General features: G+C 44.1%; 4 protein-coding genes across 4 annotated transcripts; 3 read left to right on the top strand and 1 right to left on the bottom strand.

Annotated features, from left to right (window-relative positions):
* The first annotated feature begins 433 nt into the window (after positions 1 to 433).
* On the top strand, positions 434 to 9800 carry LOC124199508 (mucin-5AC-like). The gene is made up of 4 exons (XM_046595327.1): positions 434 to 1395; positions 1463 to 2893; positions 5006 to 5129; positions 6322 to 9800. The coding sequence occupies exons 1-4, from the start codon at positions 1220 to 1222 to the stop codon at positions 8923 to 8925; spliced, it is 4335 nt and encodes a 1444-aa protein (XP_046451283.1). The 5' UTR covers positions 434 to 1219; the 3' UTR covers positions 8926 to 9800.
* A 957-nt stretch (positions 9801 to 10757) lies between these two features.
* On the top strand, positions 10758 to 12053 carry LOC124199515. Its single transcript, XM_046595342.1, has 5 exons — positions 10758 to 11178; positions 11327 to 11448; positions 11521 to 11627; positions 11697 to 11829; positions 11910 to 12053. Exons 1-5 carry the CDS (start codon positions 10829 to 10831, stop codon positions 11963 to 11965), a joined length of 768 nt encoding a protein of 255 aa, XP_046451298.1. The 5' UTR covers positions 10758 to 10828; the 3' UTR covers positions 11966 to 12053.
* A 327-nt stretch (positions 12054 to 12380) lies between these two features.
* LOC124199512 (KAT8 regulatory NSL complex subunit 2-like) lies at positions 12381 to 14266 on the top strand. Its single transcript, XM_046595338.1, has 7 exons — positions 12381 to 12750; positions 12814 to 13125; positions 13192 to 13355; positions 13422 to 13555; positions 13617 to 13739; positions 13801 to 13938; positions 14011 to 14266. Exons 1-7 carry the CDS (start codon positions 12521 to 12523, stop codon positions 14107 to 14109), a joined length of 1200 nt encoding a protein of 399 aa, XP_046451294.1. The 5' UTR covers positions 12381 to 12520; the 3' UTR covers positions 14110 to 14266.
* On the bottom strand, positions 14100 to 15732 carry LOC124199513 (cyclin-dependent kinase 2-like). Its single transcript, XM_046595339.1, has 5 exons — positions 15476 to 15732; positions 15123 to 15270; positions 14742 to 15062; positions 14476 to 14682; positions 14100 to 14402 (listed from the first exon to the last, which is right to left on the bottom strand). The coding sequence occupies exons 1-5, from the start codon at positions 15601 to 15603 to the stop codon at positions 14307 to 14309; spliced, it is 900 nt and encodes a 299-aa protein (XP_046451295.1). The 5' UTR covers positions 15604 to 15732; the 3' UTR covers positions 14100 to 14306.
* Between the last annotated feature and the right edge of the window lie 480 nt (positions 15733 to 16212).

Raw genomic sequence — 16212 nt, forward strand, 5'->3', positions numbered from 1 at the left:
TAAAAGCATCACCATATTTGTTCTTCAGCTGGCCATTGCTGTATTCCTCGGTCTGCTCCAAAGCAATGTTCATGTAGCCGTCTAGACAAGCCAAGACTCCTAAAAGTATTTCAACATTTTCAGACTGGTAGTTTATACAAGACAAAATTCAACCATGCTTTCGACAACTTTTACCTCGATAATCGACTCCGTTATTGAGTTTAACTACAACCGGGCGACCGATAATTTGCTTCAGAAATTCGTTGGGTGTTTGCCTAGCACTCATTTTCAATTGTAAATGATTGGAGACGTCAAGAAGATTTCAAGTGATTCCAAAATTTTCGAGCCTAGACGAAAAATGTGCGTCTGTTGGCAGTCGTGTCAATGAAGTGTAAAAATCTACCGCTAGATGTGGCCTGCGTCGATTCGATGACGTGATCGGGTGTAATAATCGCCCGTTACGTCGCGCTGGCGTCTCGGCGTTTTTCCGCCGCCAGCCATGTACAACATAAGGGGCCAGATGAAACGAGTAACGTTGTTGTTGGTGTCAGCCAGACGATACTTTCCACTCTGCCTGACCGCTTGACGTCAGAACTTGGCCCCGCCGACGTGAATTGCGCCCCTGTTTCTTTTTTCCCCCTCAAAAGTTGTTTTTTTTCCACCGTTGGACGACGAATCGTTGATTCGTCTGTTTTCAATCGAGTGCCAGAAGAGTGTAAGAATAGATACCAACCGTTCGTCGAGTGATTAAGTGGGACGCGAGCCACGACGACGTTTTCTCTCGAAAAGAAAAAAAAAAAAGACGTTCCCGAGGCCACACAGACGTGTGTGTGTTGCAGAGAATCGTGAAGTACGGCGGGACTGCCTCAGGTATTTTCGGGTCCCGCGCGTACTATAGTGAGTGTTAACCTTGGAGTACCCATTACGCCCGTCAGAGCCAGAGGGCGTGAGTTTTTGAGAGTGTCTCTCTCTTTTTTCTGTGCCTACTACATTGAGTGGCTGTTGTGTGAGTTGTTTTGTGTCTCTTTCACCTTGAAAGCGTGAAAAGGAGAACAGAATTTACCTTGGGATCGCAGCAGCCTTCAGAAGTTTGAGAGAAGTTTAGTGATCTGTGTGCACCACCACAACATCCCTGGGAAAAGGTCCTGGATGGAGACCGAAACTCTGGCACCACTTTTCTGGCGGAGATGAGTGAGGGAGCCAGCAACAATCTGGGTGGTTGTGATCAAGTTGTGGAGGGATGGCGGGCCCCAGCCCTGGCTCGCTAGTCAGCTCTGGCCAGAATGGCTCGCTGCACAATGTCCTCTTCTACCTGCCTCAAAACGGCAATGGCAATCAATTTGCCAATGAGGCCTGTCACAACCAGCACGGTGGCACCCTCAACCACCTCTCCTACATGCAGACATCTCACAACAGGTAAACAATCGCAACTCACTCTGTGACATTCACACATGAAATTCATGACTCGTGTTTTCTGTTGCAGGTACAGGCCTGATCCCGGTCTGAACAAGGTGCACTGCTTTCCGTCAGACAATCCCTACTCCTGTGATAGGGACACAAATGGTTCCTACTGGTCGTACCAGCAGCAGCAGTGGAATCAGTGGAACCAGAATGACTACAATCATTCGGAAAGTTTGGGTTTCAAATCCTGCTGGATGCAGCAGCAGCAACAACAACAACAGCAACAGCAGCAGCCCGTGCAGCAGAGGCAAACAATGCAAAATAACAATCCCAGCTGCATGGCTTTCAATCCTCAGTACAACCACATGCATCAACAACAACAACTGCAGCAGCAACAACAGCAGCAGCAGATGCAGCCACAACAAATGCAGCAGCAACATTTGCTGCAGCAGACGGCGTACCGGAATAACGTCGTGGCGACTGTCACCGTCCAGTCAAGTGCTGGTTCATCACAATCGTCACTTTCCCGGACGCCGTCACGTTGTGATTCGGTCCGGTCAGAGTCGACATGTGAGTCTCATTGTAGCAGCAGTTTGAGTGGTGGAAGTAGCGCCGGAATCGACGACATGACTGGCCAACAGCAGTACGGAATGTATCAGAACTTTTCGTCTCCGGTCGAGCCACAACAACAGCTCCAGCAGCAGCAGCAGCAATTGTATTCGCAACCACATCTCCATCAGCACCAGGAACACGTCCAACAGCAGTTGCAGCAGCAGCAACAACAACAACAGTGTTTCTGGCCGTCTAGTCATTACGATGTGCAACAACAAGAGCAACAGCAAATGGATTACTTTCGTCAACAACAGCAAATGCAACAACAACAACAGCAGCAGCAGCATTACTATCGCCAGCACCAAGTGATTCAACAGCAACAACAATTGCAACAACAGCAGCAAGTGAATTGTTATTGGCCTCGTGAATCATCGCCAGCCATTCATCAACAGCAGCAACAACAACACAGACAGTTCACCTGTGTCAATCCGGTGGCGGATCACCACCCGATTGTCATCGAAACCCCTGCATGTTCCTCGAGTCCGATCGTGGCGGACACAACAACATCCATGATATCATCCTCTCCGCTTCCAGTGACGTCATCATCCTCATCACCACCTGTGACGTCCAATTATAATCATCCGACTACTCCGGATGAATCGATGGAATGTTCAACTCCTCTGGCCGACGCTCCCGTCGCCAACGACGATCCACCTGCTACGACAACAGCCGAAACAACAACGTCAACCGAGGCGGACGAGAGTATGGAATCATCTTCTTCCGAGATTCCCACGCCAACAACAACAGCAGCAGCACAACCAACAGCAGCAGCTGATGATGATGCCAATTCAAATGCTAATGTGAATTCATCATCGATAACCATAGTGAACATTACAACAACGACCAGCGTACCCACCGGTTGGACCCGTGAAATATCCGCCGGAAATGTAATCTACATCAGGTGAGAGGACATATCAAAACCACAATGCGCCGCTCCAACCCCTCAACCAGGTCTTCCTGGTACCCTGATGTATTTAGATTTTCCTAATATATCCCTAGGCTTAATGAACTACTCTACCGTCATAATCGATTATTTAATCCCTGGGTTGTTCCTCCCCACCACCACCCAGCCAGCCCAAGCTCCTAATGGAGCTCAGACGATATTACCATTCGATTACAGGCGATTTACATAGGGAACAAAAAAAAGTTGCTCGAGTCCTCTTTGTGTGTGTGTTCCTGGGAGCGTCGCCCAGGACGACGACGACAACAAATGGGGAAAGAAAAGAAGAAGGAGCTAAAAATACAAGAGAAGAATACAGGAGAGAGAGGGAACTAGGAGGAGGATGCGACGGCGGTTTGATCGATCAATTGACCTCGACTTGATCATCAATAGAAAGAAAAAAAAAGAAGTCCTGGATTACGTTAGTGGGTTCGAGTCTGTCTAACCGCCCAGCTTTATTTTTCCTGTTTGGCCTTTTTTCGCTCTTATTCCTCTTTCTCTCTCTCCCCCCTTGTTGTACACACGTATGTCTCTCCGGCGTTTGTTAGTCGGGAAATAAGGAACACCCCGTGGGGAGTCTCTCTATTTTTCCTTATAACATACATACGCGCTGCACACCTGGTTGACGTCAGACTAGTACCTAAAAAAAATTAAATGAAAAAAAGAGACTGTTGGGTCTATAAGGGGAATACGTTGTGGGGCCGGCAGCCTTTTTTTTATAATTTCCAGTGCAAAGGGGGGCTGCTGCTGCTGTTGCAACTACTATTCCAGGTGTGGTTTAAACAACGAGGAACCCTGAAAAGGGCCCCAAGAAATTTTTCAAACTGAAAAAAAAAATTAGGGGGTCGAAATTGTGAGGGGGGAAATAATGATGGTACCTAGAGAAAAAACATTAAAAATGTATATAAAAATGTAGAGTAAAGAGAAGAATTCATTCGAGAACGATTACGAACTACCGGCGGCGGCTACCAACCCCAAACAACAACCCCCTCCGCATTTCCCATATCCCCTGGTTTTCTTTTAACCCCTGGACTACTACCACATCTACCTCTGGGAGGAAATTATTTTTAAATGTTTTGCCGCTTTAGTAGTCAGCTCCCTATTTTTTTGGGTGTCTGTTGTTGTATTTTTGATTCTCCCCCCTCTTAATCTATTTCGAGACCCGTTTTCCTCGGGGGTTGTAAAATGAAGAAAAAACGACTTTTTTTTTTCTCTTTCTTATTCTGGTTAACTGGTTTCACACGCCAGGATATTTTTCTTTCCTTTTTATTTTTTCCAGTTACGCCGAGCAAATGCGGAATTCCGTTGTGAACGTGTGTGACAGAGAGAAAGAGAGAAAAGGGGGGCAATTGTTGTTGCATCTAGGAAATTATGTATTCCGGATCTTGTCGTATAGCCGTCGAGGTTATAGACGACGAATGTCGTTTTTGTCTCCGGAAACAAGAACCGGATTGCGGTGGATGGATGGAAAGGTTCTTCTAACCCCTGGGTGTGTGTGTAGGGTGGGATGAGATGATTTCCCCCCTCTTTTTCAAGAATTCTGGGCTTGCATCCAGACATCTCAATTCAAAATGTTTTGTGTGTGTGTGTGTCTGTCTTGGATGTTTTTTGGTCTTCTTCTTCTTCGTCATCCCTTTCTCTCGCTTTCTCCCTTTCGCCCATCCTTCTCTCTCTCTCTCTCTTCCGGCTGGGCAACGAATCAATATCTCCTGCTGTGTGCTCTTGTGTCTGCGCGCGGCCGTCGTCGTCGTCGTAAAGCGTCGCTCAGGGAATGCTCAAGACTTGTCTTCCGGATTTATCGATCCGCACCAGAGTTTCTTCTTCTTCTCCTTTTTCTTATCACCCCACCCACTCGCCCACCCGATCCTCCTCCTCCCTCTAGACTCTTTAATCAACCGAATCAATCAAGACGTGATTACGACCTAAATGAATGGAATATTAGTGGCCGTTAATTTACGTTCAAATCTGTTTTTCTTTTTTTTTTCTTTTAGCCTTAATCGCATTCGTGATTTTAATTTCGTTTCGATGAAAATTCAATTATTATTTTTCTTTTTCCTTTGTTGCGTCGAATAGTCCGAGTGGCTGCCGATTGTCGTCGCTGGAGGACGCGGCCAACTACGTCCAGCGCGACGGAACCTGCAAGTGCGGACTGCCTTGTCCGCTCCGACTTCAGCACGTCTTTAATTTCGATCCGTCGGTGAGTTGTTCCTTCTAAAAAACAAAAAAAAACAAATGCCGCCATCTTTATCCTATTTATAAAAATCTCGAATGATCTCCGCGTTATTAAACTTTCTTTCTGTTGGCTATATCGGGTTTATGTATAATACTATAAGTTATAACAATCTTTTTCTGTGTTTCTTTCTTGGAACTGGTCTTTTGTATAATAACGCCGCCGTCTTCGGTTTCATCCTTTGCTCTCCCCACTCACCCCGAAATGAAGAATTTACCTAGATTTTTTCTTTTTTTTTCAAGTTTTGTTATCAAATTAAACCAGAAATTGTGTTGATTTATTTCTTAATTTTTTTTCCTGAATGTGTAGAGTAGAATTTCCCATTTTTTTTTCATTTGGAATTTTTCAAAATTTTTTACGTAGTTAATACAACAAAGAATTTCATCCTCTCCATAAAAAAATAAAATTATTTTTTCTTTTTTTTTTTTTTATTTGGTTGTAATCATCTTTTACGCACTCAAAGTATATTACTATCATTTATCGGTTTTTCGTGACTCTGAAGATTCTTTTTTATGATTGTCTTTTTTCCTTTTCTCCTTCCATCCCTGGGGCCCCCAACTACAACAACAACCGACCGTAACTGAATAACACCCGAATGCGCGGGAGATCTCTGATGGCGTCTCACGACGACATTTCGTGATTTCTTTAACAACAACAACAACAAAAATTGCGCAAAAAAATATAAATTCGAGATGGCGGCGTGCGCGCGCGCGCGTCCTTATTCCTTTGTTTCTTTCTTTCCTTTTCCATCCGGTTGGTGATGGTGTCGTGGCGGTCGGGAAAAAAAAAGACAAAATTGGTAAAGGCGAACGAAAAATTTGTTGGGTGGGTTGGGGGGGGGGTTTACGTGTGTGTGTCGTTTCGTTTTGGCCGCGGACGAAAAAGGAAATGGGAGAAAAGTTGATGAAATTACCGCAGCGATTTGATATCGACGCAGAGTGTCGTCTGCACGACACGGCGCGTGCGTGAATGTCTAGTTTCTTTCTTTTTTTCTTTTTTTTATTATTTTTTCACGACCGATAAAGAGGAGAAGAATGAAAAGAAAAGAACGTCCGGCATTTTATTGATCGCTTTTTTTTGGATTTTTTTCTTTTTCTTTTTTTCCCTCCTCCTTTCCTGTGTGTGTTCGTGTTTGCCCTGGTTGTGTGTTTGTCTTCAGGTGGCGTGCAAAGCCGAGACGTCACTGGACGCCCAGTCATCGACCTGCTGCCACAAACAGTCGCGAGATGTCAGCACGGACAAGGCGGCCCAGGCGACCACAGCGGCGGCAGCGGCGACGGTGACGACGGACAAGGCGGCGAAATCATCGGCCGTCAAACGAAAAAAGAGCGGAAATGCAATGAATAACAAGTCGGGCAAGACCACCAAGACTCTTCCGGTTATCCAGCCACAACAACAACAACAGCCACCCGCTCAGCAGTCTCAACAACAACAACAACCTTTGCTCTTTCGACGTTCTCCGTGTCCCAATGTGGACGTCAGGCAAATTCCGTTGGAGCAGAATCGGCCGCCGGCCGGCAGCCTCTTGCCGCAGGCTCGTTCCACTCAGCCGTCAACAACAACTGGGAACGGACCGACGTTTTTCGATGATCCCAACGCCTATTTGGCCCAGCAAACGGTCCTGTTGCAAAGTAGTTTGCAGAATGGCGGAAACAATTCGGTCCCTACGCCGCCACCTCCGTCGGAACCGCTTCCGGCCGCACCTGCACCACCGCCAGCTTCAACGACGACGACGACAGAAACGGCCGAAGCGGAGCAGACGCAAGAAGAATTGCTGGGCGATTTACTCGACTGCATCCCCGACTCGATGGAGGAAGTTCTCGACAGACAAAAGGACGTGGCGGCCGCTGCGGAAGCTGCCGCTCAAGCCGAAAAGGCGGCCAATCTCATCAAACAAGCGGCTGCCGCTGCAGCCGCAGCCACGGCCCGTCAGCAACAGCAGGCTGTCCAGCAACAACAACAGCAGCAACAACAACAGCAGCAGCAGCCGCCCAGCAAGACGCAAAAATCACCTTCTGTGCCCGTTTCTTTGGCTCCAGCTCCGGCGGCAGTCCGAAGTAAACCTCCGCCATTGGCCATCCGACCGGCCACGCCCGCTTCGGCTGCCCGGTCACGAGCCAGAGCCGCCGAAGCGTCGTCCAAGAGCACCAAGTCAAGATCACCCCGGAGGACTCACCACCAGCCCATCCAGATTCAGAGCAACGCCAAAGTCCTCCAGCCGGCCCAGATGCCTCAACAACAGCAACAACAGCAATTGCAGCAACAACATCAGCAGCAGTTTATCCACCAACAGCAGCAGCATCAATTCTGGCCGGCCCTGTCGACGCCAAACATCGGACCTTTGCGGACGGCCTCATTTCCTTTCGTTTCTTATCATTCGGCCGTCGCTCCGGCGCCGGCCACAGCCACCCCGATCTTCTCGACGGCGGCCCTGAGGCCGGGCAACCTCCCCATGACTTTCCTGACGTCTGCAGCCGCCCATCCGGGCAATCAAGCCCATGCGACCAACGTTTTCAATCAGGGATTGCCGGTGCTGACGACCCGACAGGCCCTGGGGCCGTCCGGTCAAGTGGTCCACGTCCTGACGACTCCCGGCCCCATGTTGGCCGCCGCTCCGATGGCTGCCGAACCTTCCAACGCTGTTCCTATCCTGACTGTCGGCCCGATGAACACCGGACCTCATCCGAACAACCTGGGCAACAACATTAACAGCCGGGGACTGACGCGGACGGGCAAGAAGAGGAAATCAACTCCTCAAACTGTGGCGTCCATTTTGCAGCAAGGCGCCCAGCTGGCGGCCATGACTCAGCATCAGCAACAACATCAACAACTGCACCAACCTCAGCAGCAGCAACAACATCACCACCAGGCGACGACTCTGACGCTGTCGCAGGAGCCGCTGGTCTACAACGTTCAGAATTTCCAGCAGATCCAGCCGCAGCAGACGATTCAAACGTTGGCGCTGATGCCGGACGGTAAGACTTATGTTGTTGTCAATTCACAGCCGGCCCCGGCTCCCCAGCCGACGCATCAGCAGAATACTGGCGGCCATTGGTTGTTGAGTCCTCGCCCTGCCAACATCGCCCCGGCCGGACAGCCCGTCAACGTCTTTTGCACGACCCAGACGGGCCCTGGAGGTGGAACGACGTTCGTTTTGAACGGGGCCAGCGCTCCGACCCACCAGGTCCTTCAACTCCAGGACGGAACGTTAGTCCAGACGACGACGGATCAGTCGAATTTGCTGGCCAATTACGGCGGATTGTTCATCCGCTGTCCGACCACGCCTACCGGTGCCCAGATCTTCAGTACCACCAGTCCAGCGGCCAACGTTCGAACGCTTCCCCTGCCGATTCCCATCGCCCCCGGCCGCTCTCCTGGCCGTTCTCCGGACTCCAGCAGCATCCTGGCGGATGGAGCCATGGTGACTTCTTCGTCGACCACCAACACGGGATCGCTGGTGGCTTGCGGCGAAGCCACTCCGCCTTCGCAAGCGTCATCCGTTTCTTCCGCTTCCCTGGCCGTCCGGACGGCTCATCCATCGCCCGTCGTCCAAAGCAGTCAAATAGATAGTTGCGTCCAGGAAGTCGAAACGGAACAGCAACAGCAGATCCTTCAAGCCAACGCCGAATCTGTCAAGAAGTCGGCCGAATTCAACAACAACAACAACAACAACACTACAGCCACAACGTTGACTACGACCACTGTCCAGCACTGGCTGAAACCTGAAATCATCACCAATGCATCACAAATCGTTGCCGGTTGAAATTTTGACACAAAAACGAAAATCAGGTTTTTAAATTTTTTTCTTTCAATTATTCATCACATCGCGAGAAACTTTGAACGGGAAGTTTCAGATTTTCACGACATTTTGACATAATAAGGAGAGAAGTGGGTTTTTTTAAGGGTTGTGCTTTTTATTTTTGACATTTGCTTGCTTTTTATATATATAGTATAAATATTGAATTTCCCCTGTCGTTAGTTTTTTGTTCCTGGTGGTGTGTCGTTACGAAATGGAACTTTTTTTAAAATTCTTTCATTCGAAAATATTCAAATTTTCATCGAAAAATCATCTCTCTGGTGACGAAACATTGGGAGGGAGGGAAATTTAGGAATTGGTAAACTCATTAAAGACACACCATCAAATATTATACATACATCACATACAGTAATATTATATACATATTATAAATTATGTACATATTGCAGGAAAAAAAACAAAACAATATTTTCTCTTCTTCTTTTCTCTGTCTCTATTTTCATTCTCTTCCCGGTGCGCTGATGGGTTAAATCTCAGAATTAGAAAATCACAATTTCTACAAAATGAATAACAAAACTATTTCGTATATGAAAATATATACCAGTACCTTATACATATATATAAAAAGAAAAACACGTTTGTTTTTAGCTTGTTATATTTCTCGAGCCAATCATCAGCTTCTGATTAGTACTCTTTCTCTCTCTCTATTCTTCTCTTCCTCCTCCCAGTTGCATTTAAAAAATTACTAGTTAATATTAATATTTAGTTTTGTATATTCATTATTACATCACACGTATAGAACTATACAGTACACCGCTGTTTGTTGTTGAATCAATATTTCTTTTCTTGGTTAATATCTCGGGGACGCGCTCCTTTTTTTTTTAATTTCTCCTTTCCTTCATTTGCCTCTGTGTGTTATACATATGCATATAATAACTATTAAAAATATCGCGCGTAATTTGTTTCATTTTTGTGAGAAAAATTGTTGGTTCATTTTTTTTTCTGGGAAAAATTTAATTTTTTCGGAATTGTTTCAACCCACACAATTGAGGAAACGAAATCAAGGGGAAAAAAAACCAGTATACATAATTAATAACGTTTTTAATTATCATGAAATCAATCTTTCTACTCTTTCTTCATGGCTTTCGATGTTTTGCCACGTGATGTAATTCATTAACTATCAGCGTGTGTGTGTGTGTGTAATCTCCAATTTTGTGTTTGAGTGTGAATTTGTAAGAAAAATTTCAAAAAAAAAAAAACCTGTTGTACTAAAAAAAAATATTATATATTCATCAGCTGACTGTGGGCTAGCTTTAAAAAAATCTATATAAAAACTATTAAAAAAAAATTGTTACAAACAAAACTGATGTACCAGAGCGTTCGTGTTCCTTTTGTTTTCTAAAAAAAAAAAATTGTAGTTTTTCAACAACAAGAAAAAACCGGTTCTCTCATCACACACACACACAAAATCTGCTTTTTTTATTTTTTTTTTCTTCTCCAAAAATCTCGTGTGAAAATTTAAAAAATGACTTTTTTTTTTATTTGGAAAAGAGGAAAATGATTTTGATTGTTCACGATTTAACCCTCTCTCCTTATCCTCCTCCTATATATAGAAATGTTTAAATTTTTTTTTTCTATTGTATTTTTTACCGGGGTGATGATATATGATGTTCGTCTGGTTGATATACCAATACAAAACAAAAAAAAGTTGTTTGACAGAAAATTAAAACAAAAAAAGAAAACTTGTTTTTATTGATTCAATTAAAAAATTTTAGAGGCTCCACATGAATAAGATTTAGCCGAGGGCTGAATTTCTCCCACCCTGCTATTTTTAATCATTTATCGGCTGCTATAAAGAGAGATAGGTGAAAAGGTGCACACATCGTGACAAGTTGTTGTGCAGGTGATCATGTCGCTTTACCTCATCCTGGCAGCCTGCTGGTTGTTGCTATCAGATCTCCAAGGATTGTCGTCGAAGGAATCCTGTTTGGGTGGCCGATCGCTGCGAGGATTGATTGAATTACCATCCCGGCATTATAATCACGACAGCAACAATATTACCACAGTTTCGTGTTGCGACGACCCAGTCGTCTGTCATGGCGGATTGGCCCTGAGAAATGAACAAGTCGAGGCTTCGTTGATTATCAACCAGCAGCCCCTTGGCCATTTCGACCTTCAACACCAATACGCCCAGCAACTTGTTCAATCGAACGACCGTGATGCAGCAGCAGCAGCAGCTCTGCAGCAACGCCATAAAAGGTAAACCTTTTTTTACCGCGTTTTCTCGGTGTGCACCTATAAATGTATATATACACGCCTTTTTTAAAAAACATTTGACTTTGTGTGGCACAAGAAACATTTATCCCCGCTTTTATTTTTATGGATTTTTATTATTATTTTTTAAAAGATCTGTTATTAATGGCGGACGCTGCGCTGGAAATAAAATGGCATGTCTGCCCATTCAAGTTCGTTGCTGCCCTGCCAACATGTCCGTATTTTTCCCCATTTCAGCTATTTCGGCCTTGACGGGTATATATCTCGGTTCAATTATTCTTATTTCATGCTGTAAAAAGAAAGAAAAAACACACGACTGATTTTCAGGGGAGCGAGTCCACGTGATTCAACTGCCGCCATTAATTTTGCAGCCCGTAATTTATGGCCGTTGTGAAACAGAGCAGAGCTCCATTTTCGACGCCGAATGCCAACAGGTTGATAAATGATAGGACGCCAATTGATGTGGGCATATTTCTATTGATCATTTATTATTTAAAAAATAGGAATTGACACCGGAAATGATGCACGTCGGTCGAGTCGATCCCGAAACCAGCGACTTGGAATTGTCCAGAGAACCGGTCATGGTGGAAAGTGGCTGCTCGTGTCGCTTCAATCGCCAGCCTCTTGACATTATCGGTCAGTCTAAAACATTTGATGTTGATCACATCGTTTTTTTTACCGTTTGAAAAAAAAATAAAACGTGATTATTTTAACAGATGGCATAGTCATGGACGAAACGATGACTTCATTCATAGATCTCTGGAGCGACTGAATTACAATTTTGAACTTTCACGTTTTTTGTTGTTTGTCGTTTATTATTGGGGAGAGAGAGAAAATAGACTATTTTGTTATGTTTCCGATTTCTTTTTCCGTGTAGCATTATTTATTAATACGACGTGAAAGTCGGTCAGCGTCGCGCATTGTTATCAGCTCGAGTGTGAGAGTGACCGCAAAAATAAAAACAGCTGGGAGAGAAAGCAGATCCACGTCGTTTGTCTAGATTGTTTTTTAATGGCGGGTTACCAGGGTTCGGGAACAAAAAGGCCGTTTCTTTACACAATATAAAATATAATACGTGTCACGTCCTCAATCCGTTAAAAAACCGTAACCGTTTACGACCAGCGTCAGCCATCTAACGGTCAACTAATGAAACTCGTGATCACGTGCGCAGAACAAATTGTCAGGAGTAGCGCCACTTGTGATTGTGTTTTTCCGCCATCACCAAGGCAGCGTTTCTTTTTATTTCCGTGTGTGTGTTGTTGATTGCATCATCTTAGATCTCATTAACACTACTACTCTCCAACGTGGTGTTTTTATTGAATATATTATGGCTTTGTACGGCAATCAGGGACCATCGTCTTCCCAATACTACAATCCAAGTCAACCAACATGTCACAACACACTGTACAATTGCTCTCAACCGTGCGTTGAAGGCTTCTCTTATTGCCTCGATCACATTTCGGAAGATCGAAATGCTCCCTACAGATCGTGCACTTTTGTTTTCTCAAATGGTAAAAGATGTGCCACCAATGTTCTCAAGGGTGAAAGGAGAGACGGGTATGAAAGTGAAGTTTGTGGTTTTCTGTCACATGTTTGATGCTAATCGTTGATGTTGTTTAGGTTGTGCCAGGATCACGCCAAGAGATCGGCCCTGTGCAAAATGAAAACACTCAGGAAGAGGCAGCCCCCAGAATCCCTTGAAACTCTCATAGATGATCTGCAGCACTACAGTGAAGCTGGAAATGAAGAGAAGGCCACTGGAACGCTCAGTTTAATCGAAAAGCTGTCCCTGAATGCTTCCACACAAAAACTGCAAGATTATGCAAGTGAATCAGATAGTGAAGATGAACTACCAACTGCAGAGCAAACCATCAGACAAGAGGATGACTCTGATGCAGAGAGTATTGACAGCGACCAAGATGATCCCTTGAGGTAAAATGCATGTTTTTAATAAGGCCCCAGTCAAATTATCTATAATGACTCATGATTCACTTGCAGGCATGCTGGTGTCTTTACTCCTGAAGAAGTGGTTTTGCTAACCCGCGACAAACTCATCAAATTGCAAGCGCTGTACCTTGACCAATTTAAGCGGTTGCATCACCAATTAAAGTGTGCACGAAGACGTTATCTCAATGGAGTAAAAAGAGAAAAGGAGAACGGAGGTAATAATCCATTCAACTTGATTTGAATTATGTTCCATTCAACTCCTTTTTTTTCGTTTACCAAAGTTGCAAGTGCTCCTTACCCGGATACGCCGTCAGAACGCAGGGCTGTGGCAAAGTTACGAAGTTTACGTCGTTTCCAGCGACATCGAGGCTCTGAGGCATTGCTGCATCATCAATTACAGGAGAAACGCCTCCAAGTAAATTATACTCTTTAACAATTTGTGTGTAATTGATACGAATTCAGTTCCCTCCTATCAGGTCACACAGGGAGTCAATTACAAAGCTCCACCTACCCCCAAGTGTTCCTTCGTCGACTGTGGTATCAAGTGCACAAACCCTGCTGTTCCGCTTACGAAGCATTGCACAAAACACGTTCTCAATGTAAAGATTTTGCCATACCTCAAATTATTCGATTAATTGCTATTGTGATTCATTCGATTAGGATTCGTCGCAAATGTTATTCCGCCCATGTGGGGCTATATTTCACGATAACGAATGCAAGGAACCCGTCATCAATTTCAGCGAGAATACTAGATGTGTCTATCACACAATGATGCCACCAATGATGCTTGTTGAGCAGGTATGTAATTAACCGGATTTTGTTCCAACAAAATAGTTTTTTTTTTCTAAATTATACGTATTATATTTTCAGGACATCTGCGTTGCGTCGCCACTAATTAGCGTCGATGACGAAATAGAGAAGGTGGAAGTGAAAATAGAAGTCGACGACGCTGGACAAACTTGCGGTTAATTGTTTCTATATTTCCCGGGTTACTATTTACAGTTCTCTACACGCTGTAAGGCCATTTCCGTAAACGTTTTGAAACGGTAGAACTTAAATAATAGAACGCTGCTCTGAAAGTTAAAATGAATGGTTGAGAGTGAAATATAAACTTGTGTGAACATAAGCGTAAAATCGTTGGACTGTTGGATAGTTGCTTGGAAAGACTATTCAAAATTGGGCAGTTGAAATCCTGAAAAGTAGCGATGGTGTAAGGCTTGTCTAGCAGATAACCTCTTGTTCGGATCGTATAACATAAGTTTCTGTTTAAGTAAAATTAAAGAATTCATTGGTTTGGTTGCGAACGATAACTTTTTTGTAGAAATGTAAACAAACCATCAGAAGATTGAGGCCATCGCTATCTAATCTTGGAAACATTTCTTCAAAACTGGAACCCGACCATTTGGGGAAAGAAGGCTTAAAATCGGGAAGCTGAGATACTCCTGGCCAGCAGGTCTCGTCAGGTGTCCCCATCGTTCGGAAAATGCGGAAAAGTTGATCAATTTCCGAGTCACCAGGAAACAAGGCAGTACGACCCTTAAGCTAAGGAAATGATTGAATTAATTTTACTTTAAAAAATGTACTGATGAGAAAGCTATTACCATTTCCGCAAAGATACAGCCGATCGACCAGATATCAACAGAGGTAGTGTAGATCTTTGCTCCCAGCAAAACTTCAGGGGCTTTGTACCAAAGAGTAACAACCTCATGTGTGTAGGAGCGTAAAGGGAGACCAAATGCTCTAGCAAGACCAAAATCTGCCAGCTTTAACAGACCATTTTTGTTCACCAAGAGATTCTGTGGTTTCAAGTCCCTGTGAAGTACCCTGTGAGAGTGACAGAAAGCAATACCCTTCAGCATCTGCCAGAGGAAGCTCTTGACTGCTTTGGGTTCCAGACCACATGGCATCGAATCCAACAGTTTCTGCACCAATAAAATTGTGTTAGCTCAGTGAAAATCAAATGTGCAACTTTTAACAACAACCTTCAGATCTTGGTTTAGATATTCAAAGACAAGGTAAATCTTTTTCTCAACATGGACTACATCAAGCAGTTTTACAACATGTGGATGGTCAAGTTCTTTTAAGACAGTAATTTCTCTTATGGCAGTGCTGGGCACTCCTTCTGATTCCCTGTACAACAAAAACGGTTTTGTTATTATGTAGGTTGCACCCCAATGAAAGTAATTGCCATGAGTTGTGGGTGATGTTAACGAGCTGAAAAGTTCAGATAATTGTGTCTGTGATATGTCATGAAAATTAGCACATCACAGATAAAATCATCTGAAATCAAAACTCCCAAAGCATTCTGATGACAAAAACAATGGAATTTACTTACGATTCTAAGCGAATTTTCTTGAGAGCCACAAGTTTGCCTGTTTCAATGTCTTTGGCTTTATAGACTATGCCATATGTTCCTTCACCGATCTTCTCAATCTTCTGAAATTGTTCCATTGCCTCGTGCATTTTGCCCAGCGCCCAGCACAAAGCACATTCGAACTCAAAAATGTGATGTAGACACTGATTACTCTTGATGAGCTGGCTCACTAATGATTAATGAACTGGTTCTCTTCACTTGCGATTTGGGCGACAAAAGGTTTTCCCTTGTTTCCACGCTGCCGTTTCGCGCGTTTTCTTCTCATTCGATCATTCAAGCTTCCCGCTTGGAGGCCAAAAGCTCCGCCTACCGTTTATTTTTATCAATTCACGGTAATTTGACGCAATTATGATCGTTCCTAAAGTTTTTAAAACCAATTTTTTTTGTAAAATTTATTTAATAAATAGTTAATTACATTTACAGTGCAAAAAGTGTAGTATTTATAATTTTGTCTATTTTTACTCATTAGAAGCTAGCAGCATCTAGCGGTCTTGTTAAACAACGACGATTTATTTTTCGTATTTTGCCCTCTTGTCTTATCAACATCCGTGCGGGAGATCTAGTTTCAGTAGTTATACATAGAAATTTTGATTGACGTGTATTTTCAGTCCATTTAAAGTGAATCATTCTCATCTGAAATTATAGCAACGTTTAATTTAATTGAACGTAGTTGAAAACCGTGTAATTCGCCATTCAAG

The sequence above is a fragment of the Daphnia pulex genome, chromosome 8 (genome assembly GCF_021134715.1).
Source record: "Daphnia pulex isolate KAP4 chromosome 8, ASM2113471v1".
NCBI classification, from domain to species: Eukaryota; Metazoa; Arthropoda; class Branchiopoda; order Diplostraca; family Daphniidae; genus Daphnia; species Daphnia pulex.

Coding starts and splice junctions, on each gene's coding strand:
- LOC124199508 (XM_046595327.1), top strand. CDS start 1,220: ATGGCGGGCCCCAGCCCTGGCTCGCTAGTCAGCTCTGGCCAGAATGGC. Junction 1,396..1,462: donor ATGCAGACATCTCACAACAG/GTAAACAATCGC, acceptor TTTCTGTTGCAG/GTACAGGCCTGATCCCGGTC. Junction 2,894..5,005: donor GGAAATGTAATCTACATCAG/GTGAGAGGACAT, acceptor TGCGTCGAATAG/TCCGAGTGGCTGCCGATTGT.
- LOC124199515 (XM_046595342.1), top strand. CDS start 10,829: ATGTCGCTTTACCTCATCCTGGCAGCCTGCTGGTTGTTGCTATCAGAT. Junction 11,628..11,696: donor TCGACGCCGAATGCCAACAG/GTTGATAAATGA, acceptor TTTAAAAAATAG/GAATTGACACCGGAAATGAT. Junction 11,830..11,909: donor CCAGCCTCTTGACATTATCG/GTCAGTCTAAAA, acceptor TTATTTTAACAG/ATGGCATAGTCATGGACGAA.
- LOC124199512 (XM_046595338.1), top strand. CDS start 12,521: ATGGCTTTGTACGGCAATCAGGGACCATCGTCTTCCCAATACTACAAT. Junction 12,751..12,813: donor AAGGGTGAAAGGAGAGACGG/GTATGAAAGTGA, acceptor GATGTTGTTTAG/GTTGTGCCAGGATCACGCCA. Junction 13,939..14,010: donor CAATGATGCTTGTTGAGCAG/GTATGTAATTAA, acceptor TTATATTTTCAG/GACATCTGCGTTGCGTCGCC.
- LOC124199513 (XM_046595339.1), bottom strand. CDS start 15,603: ATGCACGAGGCAATGGAACAATTTCAGAAGATTGAGAAGATCGGTGAA. Junction 15,271..15,475: donor AAGAAAATTCGCTTAGAATC/GTAAGTAAATTC, acceptor TTTGTTGTACAG/GGAATCAGAAGGAGTGCCCA. Junction 14,403..14,475: donor ATGGCCTCAATCTTCTGATG/GTTTGTTTACAT, acceptor TTACTTAAACAG/AAACTTATGTTATACGATCC.